The following is a 13,438-nucleotide window of genomic DNA, read 5'->3' on the forward strand; positions in this document are numbered from 1 at the left end:
TGTGAAAAGAATAAGCAGAGCCATTCCTTTTATAGGCACGTGAGTAACACGAGCTAAATATACAGCACGCGCCGGGGAATTTGTTTCTAGCAGAAGTCAGTTGTTGAGGCAGATGTGATAAATATATCGTTAATATTCCACAGCACGTGCTGTGGGTTATTTATTATGTAATATTACGTATCTAGATTAACGGTCTATGTATCTAAGAAAGAACTAAGACAAGGGGAGCACATTTATTGGTCTTAATTAGAAAGGATTATTTTTAATTAGCATAATTTAGTGGTAGCAGCCCACTTAATCAGCCCACACATTGTGCACAATCACAAGTAGATAATTAAGTCACGTGATTTTGGGTTCATTTAGTGAAAACCGTCTGCGATATAATAACCATGGACCGATATTCAGGGTTCATGTAATAACTATTATAGAAGACGTCACATTTTGTCTACGATATTATTATTATTTAAACGGACGTTAAACAAGTAAAACAACCAAGAAGAAGAAGACGTTAAAGTCGTAGCCACTATATTACTTCTGAAAACCGTTGGTATTCTTGGTACAGGTTTCCTACCTATTGCGATTTCCAACTAACAGGGGACCTTTAACGTGCTGTCAATGGAATTTCGTCCCATCCGAACGACTAGGCGCTTTTCCTAGCCAGACTCTCCGTTCTGTACCATAAAAAAGGGGAAATCAGCCTGGAAAATCCTGGGGAACTTTCTCAATCAATCTGCGAATCGAGATCGAACACCCAGACTCACCGAGCAACCGTGGCTTGTACCCAGCATAGAAATGAAATGAAATGAATGGGGTATAACGTCCTACTGTTCTGCTCCTTAACTCTACCCAGCATAGAAATGAAATGAAATGGGGTTTAACGTCCTACTGTTCTGCTCCTAAACTGGGCTAATGAAGACGGACATACGCCATACAGTGTGCTATGAGGGAAATTTTGCCCGGGCAGCGGCGCTACGGCCAAGGGATCTTTTACGTGCACGCCAATGTGTACACGGGATCTCGGTTTTTCGTCCCATCCTAACGACTAGACAGCTGTCCTTGTCAGACCCTCCGTCCTGCATCACTGACAAGGGGAAACCACGCTGGAAAATCTGGATGAAATTTCTCCGCCAATGCAGTGATCGAACACCCGACCTCCAGGCTAGCGAGCCAGCGTCTTACCCACTTAGCCACGCGATCTACTACCCAGCATAGAACACACCGATACGCAGTATAAGTTGAATAACACGTGGTCTCTAGAAGTATCTAAAGAAACACATTTTAGAAAGAAAAAAAAAATTAAAATTAATATACCATGTCAGTTTACAAAGAATGTCATGAATAATTGGAAGAACATCAACGGTTTTTGGATGTTTTCTTAGAAACATTGCACAGTATATAATTACAAATTACTTTGCCGATCTGCTCCAATACGATTTACATACAAGTAAATATCAACAAAATATATCTGAATGATAAAAATATTTAAAATAAAATAATTTGAATAGATGGGATTAAGAACCATTCTGATTAAAATACAGATCTATTTCGTTTCGTTTTTATTTATACTTTCGATGGCCTCCACTTGTATAGTAAAGACAAGTAAAACAAAATTTTGAACTATAAAAAACGAAACGAAATAGGATCTGTGTTTTAATCAGATTGGATTAAGAACCATATGAATATCAATTGACATCCAGTACAATAAAATTACCTATAAACTGGCTATGGCAGCATAAAGAGCTAAATCTACCTATGGCAGGTCAGTTATAAATCCGATATTTATTCGCTTGACAAGGCCATAATCAACCCTCTAGATCATCGAATGGCTTAGATATTAAACTGGTTAGACCATTATTATTTAGACATTTTTATTCACATGACAAGTCCATAATCAACTCTCTAGATCATCGAATGACTTAAGATATTAAATTGGTAAAACCATTATTATTTATTCACATGACCATATAATGGCTCAAATATAAAACTGGTTAGATCATTATTAATATTTAGACATTTATTCACATGACAAACCCATAATTAACCCTCTAGACCATATTCACATGACCATATAATGGCTCAAATATAAAACTGGTTAGATCATTATTAATATTTAGACATTTATTCACATGACAAACCCATAATTAACCCTCTAGACCATAGAATGGCTTAAATATATAAATAGTTAGATCATTATTATTTAGACATTTATTCAAATGACAAGCATAATCAACTCTCTAAAACATCGGATGGCTTAGATATTAAATTGATAAGACCAATATTTAATATTTAGACATTTATTCACACGACAAGCCCATAATCAATCTCTAGAATATCGAATGGCTTAGATATTAAATTGGTTGGACCATCTGCGCCATTTAATGGGTTAACGTTAACATGGACAACCGAAACTTTGCTTGGAATAAAGTAATGTGACTGAAAGTTTCTACATATTAATGTTTATTATCTATTTTTAACCTATTAAAGCAAGAACTTAAAGCTCTTTATCTAAATCATACATAATGCATCTTTAAAATGAGTTTGATATGTGCACTGTAAGACCCGTAGCCTTGTGTTACCAGTTTTATTTTACTAAGTTTTAATAATGATCAGAAGATAAACTGAGAATAGACTTCTAACATTTGAGTTAAATAACTGAATCTTAAAATCACAATCTGATTAAAATACAGATCTATATTTCGTTTCGTTTTTTTTATACTTTCGATGGCCTACACTACATGAAGTAAAGACAAGTAAAACGAAATTTTGAACTATAAAAACGAAACGAAATAGGATCTGTGTTTGAACCAGAATGCTTAAAATCAATACTAGTGCAGTTTGTTAAAATAAGAGAAATGTGTTCATTTTGTTTTGTATATGAAGTACATGTAAGTAAATTAGATTAAGAAAAAGATATAAGCTGTCTTAGACCGATGTTTTGCAAATTGAAATTTAGTGTTTGACTTATAAAAATTGGATGGATCTGATTAAACTTATATCTATGCTCATTACTGTATTAAGTCTTAATTTCATAGAAAAGTAGGATGGATCTGAATAAGCTTATATTGTGCCCATTGCGGTACTTTAGAAATTTGCGTCTAGGTGTTAGGATGGAACAAATTACCGACGCCCCTTGTACAAATTAATGCCGATAATATGGACGTTAAACCCCAAATTCATTTCGCATAATATAATGATTGATTTCATCGCCATAAATAAGTGAAACTCAATGAATAAAATAAAGACTAATAACTTACGTAATGAAGTATAACGGGTTTAATATAGATTATATCTTACAGCTGATTCCCATTCAATGTCAAATAGAACATCCAAATGCCAGCATTCATCAACGGGAACAGTTAACGGTAGAAAGCGCTGGAGTCACGTGCTGGTGAGGAGAATATTTCACGTACATCTGGCAAGTTCAGAGAAAATAACTGGCCATCTTGTAGCTATATGTTTGTCTATCGTATTTCCAATAATTACTGAGATGATTTCCTGTTCTCATCATTGATAACCTTAGTTTATGATCGTTTAAACTGTGACCGACATATTTCGTGAAATAATAGTTGATTTAAAGATGCATAATGTGAGGAAAGTTCATCGGGATTTTGCGGCGTAGTTTTCCCTTGTCAGTGGTGCAGGACAGCTGTCTAGTCCTTCGGATGGGACAAAAAACTGAGGTCCCGGGTATACATTGGCATGCACGTAAAATATCCCTTGGCAGTTGGAATTCGATATAAGAGTAGGTAATAGTGCAGCTGTGCCGGCAAAATTTCCCTCAGAGCACACTGTATGGCGTATGCCCGTCTTCATTAGCCCAGTCGGAGCCGAACAGTAGGTCGTTAAACTCCATTTCATTTCATTTTTGCTAAATCTGTCTATTACAGGGTTTTATTTTGGCTTTAAATGATATATAACTTCATTTATTAACATTACAAGCCTATAAGCAACTCTCTGGACCATCGGATGGTGCAGATGTAAACAGATTAAAATACGATCGCCAATTAATGATTTAATTTAAAAATGGAAAAGTCTCGATTAACAAGTGACGTTGCTGTGATAATAAACTTCAAACATAGATAACATCGCTCAGAATTGAGTAATTTGAATGAAATTTTCAGTATATTAATTAGGTCGTTTAAATATGTTTACGTAGACATAAATTTATCCGAAATCAGAATAATTTGGTTTTAATAAACACAAGTGCTAAATATTAAAATTCATTTAGAAATCCATTAATTTAAGCCCCGTTCATAGAACACTCTCCGTTCAGTATCAATTATTTATCTTGCGATAACTTGTAAACAAACGCCATTTTGATTGTCATCTGCTTACAGGGGATCACGTGGCTAAGTAGGTAAGACGCTGGCTCGCTAGCCTGGAGGCCGGGTGTTCGATCCCTGCATTGGCCGAGAAAGTTCATCCAGATTTTCCGGCGTGGTTCCCCCTTGTCAGTGATGCAGGACGGAGGACCTGACAAGGACAGCTGTCTAGTCCTTCGGATGAGACGAAAAACCGAGGTCCAATGTATATATTGGAATGCACGTAAAAGATCCCCTGGCAGTTGGAATTCGACATAAGAGTAGACGATAGTGCCGCTGCCCGGGCAAAATTTCCCTTATACACTGTATGGCGTATGCCCGTCTTCATTAGCCCAGTATAGGAGCAGAACAGTAGGACGTTAAACCCCATTTCAATTCATTTCATGTCATCTGCTTAGAAATATGACTTTGAAAGCAACATACTCGTAAATTTAATTGCTATAGTTACAGGTTGCGCGAGAAGGTGCACCATGTCAGAGGAGTGCGTAGGACTGGGTCTGTCAAGGGAAAACTTCCAATCAGTTCTGATTTGGACGAAAAACCGAGGTTCACAAGGGTATTCGAAGATGGCGTGACAATAAAATAACCGTTGGCAGTTGGAAATCGAAAAAGTGTAGGCGGGGGCGGAGTAGTCAATGTCATTTGTTGAAGGAAGTTAGAAATTAATTTTCGTTTAAAAAAAGGAAAAAAAAATTTTCCAAAATAAGTTTGGAGATTTTATGGAAATGATACAATTTCCGGTTACAAGAATTTAAATATAAAAAAAGGAGGAATAGATTGGCAAATTCTGGGAAATGGAAACGTTCAGAAATTATGTTTGCTATATTTACGATCGTATATTGAAACCACCAGTGATTTCGAACATCAGGGCCCTTATTCACGAAAACTTAAAGTAAGTTACAACCGAAATTTTAAGAAATACTGCAACTTCATTGGATATATGCAAATTGATTTTACTGTCAGCCAATCGAATTGCAGTATTTCTTAAAATTTCGATTGTATCTTAGTTTAAGTTTTCGTGAATAAGGGCCCAGGGTGATACAAGGACAGATTTAGCCACAGGCGTTCCCATTAACATTAAACAAATAGCGATCCTGGTCTAATTTTCAATCGAGGGTTTTCTTGCCGAATGGTTTAGATCCTAAGTTCTGTCATTGAGTTAAGTGGCGTGGTTTCGATTCCCCGCTTGTACATGGCAAGGAGCAGGTTCGCCTGTCCAGCTTCCTTGATATCCTTCCACTGTTAAACACACACACACACACATTCTCTCTCTCTCCCTCTCTCTCTCTCTCTCTCTCTCTCTCTATATATATATATATATATATATATATATATCGCAAACCAATTATCACGAATCGGTAGTTATCTATGTGTTTGACGTCACACAAAAGCTTTATCGAAAACGGGACCATATTGTATACCATATATAAATAGATACTATTTAAATAGATCATTTTTTTTATCTAGACCATTTTAATATCTAAAAATAAGAATGTTAAAAACTATTTTGTTTTTTTGTTTATTTTGTGTGGTTTTTGGACGAAGTAATTTTCGCAATAACTTCCCTAATGGCTTTGCTGTACCAAACCCCTGTGGATCTGGATATTGGAATGGCGTCGGACATTATAATTCTAAAGGCGGTGGAACTTTAAACCCGTTCGGAACTGTAAGTTTTTAATGTAATGTATCCATATTCATGCTTTGTCGAAACAATGTGAAGTATTTTCCATTTCCTTGTGTATATAGAATGACCTACAGAGTTTCGCCCTGTTGCTGTTGTATACTAACGTAAAAATGGATTCGTGGCGTCTCAGCGTATAAGACGTTGGCTCGCTAACCAGGAGATTCGGGTTCACTACCGGTTTTGGCCGAGAAAGTCCCTCCGGATTTTCAGTCGTGGTTTCTCCTTCTCGGTGGTTATGAACAGATACTCTGGCAAGGAGCAGTGTCTAATCGTTCGGGTAGGACAAAAATCCGAGGACCAGTGCACACGTTGGCGTCCACTTAGCGCCGCTGTCCGGGCAAACTTTTCTTCATAGCACACTGCATGGTAATTACCCCTCTTCATTACCCCAGGCGGTGCAGAAACGTAGAACGTTAAACCCCATTTCACTTCATTTCTGACGTCTCCCAATATCTTTGACTTGATCATACAATCCAACATCAGCTCCTTTTTGATGTGATTCTTCATCTGCAGTATCATTGGCGTCACGTTGGGGATATCCTAACCGTTGGAAATCGAAATAACAGTAGGCTGCAGGACCGCAGTCCGGACATTATACGTCAGTCTTACTTATCCCCATTGGTAGAGAAAAAGAATAAAACGACGTTAAACCCCATTTAATTTCTTTATGTTGGTTGCTGACATATACACATACAAAAATACTGTTACATAATATGAACGACAGTGACAGGTAAAAGATTAGAATCATCACATTACAGCTTGTGTGATACAATCTCCGATGTCCTTTAATTGACCATACTATTGTTTAATTTAACAAAGGTCCCTCGGTTCTTCTTTCTATTTACATAATGGACAGTCTTCGACCATTACCCACCACTGAATGTACCATATTTATATAGTATAAATTGTGTTATGTTTTTGGATATAAGCCAGGACGAGCTTTGGTTGCTCTCACCAGTGAAGGGTTTCTCATATATTTAGTATTTTGATACTATTGTATATGTTATAATAAAATGTTGAATCCAGAATATCTTTTATTTCTTTTGAATCAAACTATGTTATAATATCCTGTTAACAAAAAACAACTACTTTTACGTCTTTATTTAGCTGATATGTAGGTTCATTAAATGATAATTACAAATTATCATGAAAAAAGAGACAAACACAGAACTCCATACTCCCCACAGTGTTTCGTTTGATTAGAGCTAATCCCACTAAACACTGCTGTAATGGAAGCAAATTTCTGTTCCAAATTATGACTGGTCAATATTGCGTGACAAACGAGGCTATCAACACCGATAAATTGTAAACAATACTGTATGTGGACGAACAAGACTTTCTCTGTTTTTACTACCTTAAATCACTGTCTAAAGTTTTAGGGAAGACCCCAAATTAAACGAAGGGCTGTCATGTTGCTGTACTTCGGATAGATTTGATTGAACGGGAAGAATAGACACACTCCCTTAAAAGCTCAAGTATCAGAAGCCAATCCAGCAATGGCCAAGGAGGAATTTCTCAGGCCATTGCTTCAGGAATATGGCAGAACTCTGGCTAAAGTTTTGAGTTCTCGTGAATCTCTTTAGGTCATATCAATATAATATACAATGCCATATAGTATATATTTATATACAAAAACGTTCCTTGGAGCTACGTCTCTAGAAACAGACATGTCTTTTATGTCTATTTAATTTTTATACAGGACTTCAACAATAATTATCAGCGGTGGACTATAGCTTTATGTAATGCTGATAGTGATGGTGATGGAAAAACAAATGGCCAGGAACTGGGTGATCCGTTTTGTGATTGGTACGCTGCTTCGGCTGCGAATGCTAATCTCCGAGCTGCTACCAGTCATCCAGGTATAATGGCACGATGTTTATTTTTACCCCAGGGGCAGGCCGAAAGGTTAAAGCGTGTACGTTGCATCATAAGGTCAAGTGGGAGTGGTTTCGATTCCCCGCTAGTAGCGACAAGGAGTAGGGTTGCATGTCCAACCTCGTAGGTTTTCTCCGCGTCCTTCGGTTTCCTATCACTGCTAAAAGACCCATATTCGCAAGCGAATTAATGAAATAAAGATTGAACCATTTATTAGTCCCGATATGACCAAGTGGACATTAAACTCCATTACCCTCTCTCTTACCCTAAGGTGTTGCTAATTGCCGCTCGTGCTCACTTCCTTTCTTGTCGCCAATTCATTTGGGAGCTAAGATTTACACAGGTTAAAGGCTAGGTAGCTAGCGAAGGGGCCAACGTAGTAGCCCATCCCCCAAACCTGAATGACAATCACGTATAAAGATTCCCGTGTAGTTTTATAGCTAGCTTCTCAATAAAATCTGCTGTGCCACCGGTCGGCATTTCCGACCACAACGAGGTCTTCCAAATCACCGACTAATAAAAACGAGAGCGCCATGTACAAAGATGTATCCCCATTTGAAACCCGTCAACATTACACAGAAACGAAAATCAAACAGCGACATCAACCAGCGACATTCAGACACGTGATCAAAATTAAGCCCTTAACTTTAGCACATCTCCTATTCACCTTTCACAGAGATCTATTTTTCAAACCAAAGCCAATAGAAGAGAAACATTGACCTACAACCAACCCTGTGAATACCAAACACAACTGTATTCATCTGGTTGCAAACCTGAACCGCTGGCAATTCTTTTGGTGTTAGTGGTAACTCTCTGTTTGCCCTCTTACCATAACTACATACTTACCTTTATTAGGATAAACATAATCCAACGAATAATCTCTTTCTTTCTATAATTCTTGCAGGTATATGCGAACCGATTGGTTCTCCAGCATGTGCAGCCCAAGAAGGAAAGTTTTCGTGTTAAATGAACTTTATTAAAAATATACCATTTCCTTTGTTTTCGGTTGGTTTTCCATCATGTGCAGCACAAGAGTGGGTGTTTTCGTGTTAAATGAACTTTATAAAAATATACCATTGTTTTCTTGTTTGCTACAAATGTATCCGACTGTTCGGGTTACCGACTTGGTGACGGTTATGAGATTAATATATAGGTATTCTTTTCCAACCGCAGCACCCAACATCTTGTCTACTGCTTTTTACCCAGGACCTGACCCCGTGTGTATATAGATACTCTATTGACTGCAATGAGAAACTGGATCCACTTTTCAACATCTTTATCACTAAACTTGTCCACAAAAATTGTTCTGGGCCCGCGGTAGCGCTTACAACGCCTCAAACCCATTGTTGTAAAATGTAAATTATGCTAATATTCACATTCCTGAAGCCAGAACAACAGAATCATTTAGATCATGCTTAAAGACCCACTTATTTAATTGTGAAAATACCAAACGTCACACTGCAGCTCAGCGCCATTGAGTAGAACAGTTCTAGATGAGAGGCTCTATATAAATTCCTTATTATTATTACAAATAAAAGCGTTTCCTGATATCATGTCTGGTCCAAACGAGTCTCAGTTGTCATAAACATGGGTTCTTTAACGGAGAAATTATTTATTATAATAAATAACAAACTACATTTAAAACCTACTTATTTATTGTATTGAATATGTCAACTACAACGGACATTACCCTCTCTGTGGTGAACATAGTGTAGCCTAATTATAAAACATAAACAATAACTCGAGAGAATATTATCTAACATATGACTCTTCTAGATCTAACAATAACTTGAGAGTATAGTATCTAACATATGACTCTTCTAGATCTAACAATAACTTGAGGGTATAGTATCTAACATATGACTCATCTAGTACTATAAACAATAACTTGAGAGAATATTATCTAACATATGACTCTTCTAGATCTAACAATAACTTGAGAGTATAGTATCTAACATATGACTCTCCTAGATCTAACAATAACTTGAGAGTATAGTATCTAACATATGACTCTCCTAGATCTATAAATAATAACTTGAGAGTATAGTATCTAACATATGACTCATCTAGAACTATAAACGATAACTTGAGAGTATAGTATCTAACATATGACTCTTCTAGATCTAACAATCACTTGAGGGTATAGTATCTAACATATGACTCATCTAGAACTATAAACAATAACTTGGGAGTACATTATCTAACACAGACTCTCTTAGATCCATTTACACTTTAATAATTATATCTATAAACGGTATGAATTATAATTGAATATATTATCTTACCCATTCATAGACCTCGGCTAGAGTGGTTCAGGGTCAGAAGAAATTTCATCCTACAGACAATATTTTGGATTTATTTTAACATTATATGACAAGGCTTACCACAAAAACTTCATTCGTCAACAATGAAAGTCAGGCCATGTTTGATATTTGAGGATATAACCATCTGGACATGTGCTTTTAAAATACTGAAAAAAATGATCAGCTCCCATTCTCAAGGGAGTTAACGTTTTGTGACAAAACGAGTTATGGGTCTTGGTTACATTAACGTTTGAGAGAGAGAGAGAGAGAGAGAGAGGGGGAGAGATGAAACAAAATATCAGTTACATTTATTAGTTACATTTTCGACTAATTTTTATAAATGCACTAGACAATAGGTAAAACATTCAAATAACGGAGAAATTGGCGGTTGACCATATAAACACAATTTGTAGAAAGTACTTACCGTACTCATAATATAGACGTTAAATATCCTTTGTAGTAATCCTATTATGTTTCCAATAATTATCACAGACAAAATAATATAAAACAAGCCAAAATAATTAGATGACACATATTAATTAATCGCACATTTATTTTTTTTTTCAAAAGTATCGAGCAATCAAACTATACACATTTAGTTTCATCACTCTCTATCAAATAGGGGGGTTGGGTGGCTGAATGGTTAGCGTGCGCTCGCTGTATCATAAAGTCTGTCATTGAGTCGACTGGTGTGGTTTCGGATCCCCGGTTGTACGTGACAAGGAGTAGGGTCGCCTGTCCAACCTCGTGGGTTTTCTCCGGGTCCCCCGGTTTCCACCCACAGCTAAAGATCCCTACGCGCAAGCGAATTATGGAAATAAAATTGAACCATATGTTAGTCCCGAAATGACCTAGTTTGTGTCGAGTGGACGTTAAACCCCATTTCTCTCTCTCTCTATCAAATAGAATCAAGATTATGAAACTGATAAGCTCTGCTTAGTTTCAGCTCGAAATGTTAATCATTGAACTCAGTCAAGACATTCACCTAATGAACATCTACATCAAGTTTAAACATTTTACCTCAATTAAAAGTTGTTATGTTCACCTAATGAACATCTACATCAAGTTTAAACATTTTACCTCAATTAAAAGTTGTTATGTTCCAAAGTCTTGACCAATCAAACTGCTTATCGCTCCTTAACCTAATTCTCACCATCGAACTTAGTCAAGGTAATGATTACTGAATCTATATTCGGAGTTTCATCGCTCTCACTTCATTATAACCAAAGTTATCATGCCCCAAAGAATCAACCAATCAGATTGCTTATCTCTGCTTACCGTAAGCATACAATGTTCATCATCGAACTCCATCAAGGCATTTACCAAGTTTGAACATTCTACATCAATTAGAATGCGAGTTATTGCGTTCCAATTTCTCGACCAATCAAATTACTTATCGCTCTGCTTAGCCTGAGCAGAAAATGCTCATGATTTACCTTAGTCAAGGTATTGATGTAATGAAACTATACACCAAATTTCATCAATCTCACTTTGCTTATCACTCTGCTTACCCCGAGTAAAAAATGCTCATTATCGAACTTAGTCAAGGTATTGATGTAATGAAACTATCCACCAAGTTTTATCACTCTCACTTAATTAGAACTGTCCCAAAGCACCAACCAATCAAATTGCTTATCTCTGCTTACCCTAAGCAGAAAATGCTCATGTTCGAACTCCATCACGGGAATTGAGCTAATAAACAACTACAACAAGTTTGAACATTCTAGCTCAATTAGAAGGAGAGTTATTGTGTTCCAAAGTCTCGGCCAATCAAATTGCTTATCGCTCTGCTTACCCCGAGCAAAAAATGATCATTATCGAACTTAGTCAAGGTATTGATGTAATGAAACTATAAACCAAGTTTCATCACTCTCGTGTCCAAAAGCATCAACCAATCAAATTGCTTATCTCTGTTCACCCTAAGCTCATCTTCGAACTCCATCAAGGTATTGACATAATAAACACCTACACCAAGTTTGAACAATCTAGCTCAATTAGAAAGAGAGTTATTGTGACGGGCTGACGGACGGACGGACAGACGAACCCAGTTTAATAGTCCCCTGCTTTCTTCGATAGGGGGGGGGGGGGGAATACACATCCAAAACAGAGCACACGTCCTAAAAAGTTTAGAATTCGAGTGCTGTGACCGGTACCTTAATTTTATTTTAATCAGACAAATTTGATCAATCAAGACTACGGAAAAACATTTCGTTCAGTTAATTTCTGGTCTCAATATTTTGTGCGTATTTAGAGCTAGCATATCGCTAAGGCGGCAACTAACCACTGGATTTTACGGTTAAATAAAAGTAAATTTCACAGTCTTGCTGTGTCACTAAATTGTCGCTAGATCGAGTTTAAAAGATTGAAAAAGGACGAAACTACATGAGGTGACTCTGAACCGAGAACCATTACAATATATACGTCATTAATTACAATCAACTAAATAAGAAAAAAAATCGCTGAGTTTTAGCCAAATTAGGTATTTTTAAAAGTCCATCGCGCAAAGATGAGAATTTTTTCAAGGCTTCATTGCTGAATAAGGGAATGAATATTGTCACGTGAATGTCTATTTTGGGGCGAATGTTTGCTGTCTGCAGCGTACGTGCGATCCTGTGACTGAATACTTTTCATTCGAGAATTCTGATCAGTGGCTCAGTGGTGATCATGTTGACAAGAGAAGGCTAGATTTTTATTAGCAAATTGCTTGAGGCTGTGAATCACTCTACCTAGGCTGTATTTGACGTTTATTTTGCGTTTATAGTTATTTTGCTGTTAACATGAGGGCGGGGGCGAATTGTTAGGACGTGCGCGCTGTATCATAAGGCCTGTCATTGAGTCAACTGGCGTTGTTTTGAATCCCCGGTTGTATGTAACAAGGAGTAGGGTCGCCTGTCCAACCTCGTGGGTTTTCTCCGGGTCCTCCGGTTTGCTCCCACTGCTAAAGACCCCTACGCGCAAGCGAATTATTGAAATAAAATTAAACCATGTTAGTCCCGAAATGACCTAGTCTGTGTCGAGTGGACATTAAACCCCATCTCTCTCTCTCTCTCTCTCTCACAAATATCGCAGAAACTATTATGGTCCACGATTCGTGCACCAATGGTAAACTGTTTTATTTTGTTTTAAATATTGAATATCAGAAGCCCATCTTTTCCCGGTAAGATCATAACATCAATGTTGATTTAAATTGACAACTAATTCGTGTTTACAATGTCGAGGACTTTGGATGATATTGAGTTAGAGACTTAGCTTCT

At 37.0% G+C, this 13,438-nt stretch overlaps 1 protein-coding gene across 1 annotated transcript; it reads left to right on the forward strand.

Moving 5' to 3' along the window:
* Positions 1-4,792: 4,792 nt before the first annotated feature.
* LOC126824432 (temptin) lies at positions 4,793-8,946 on the forward strand. Its single transcript, XM_050553656.2, has 4 exons — positions 4,793-4,803; positions 5,868-5,988; positions 7,706-7,865; positions 8,786-8,946. The coding sequence occupies exons 1-4, from the start codon at positions 4,793-4,795 to the stop codon at positions 8,845-8,847; spliced, it is 354 nt and encodes a 117-aa protein (XP_050409613.2). The 3' UTR covers positions 8,848-8,946.
* Positions 8,947-13,438: the final 4,492 nt, after the last annotated feature.

The sequence above is a fragment of the Patella vulgata genome, chromosome 6 (genome assembly GCF_932274485.2).
Source record: "Patella vulgata chromosome 6, xgPatVulg1.2, whole genome shotgun sequence".
In the NCBI taxonomy this organism is placed as follows: Eukaryota; Metazoa; Mollusca; class Gastropoda; family Patellidae; genus Patella; species Patella vulgata.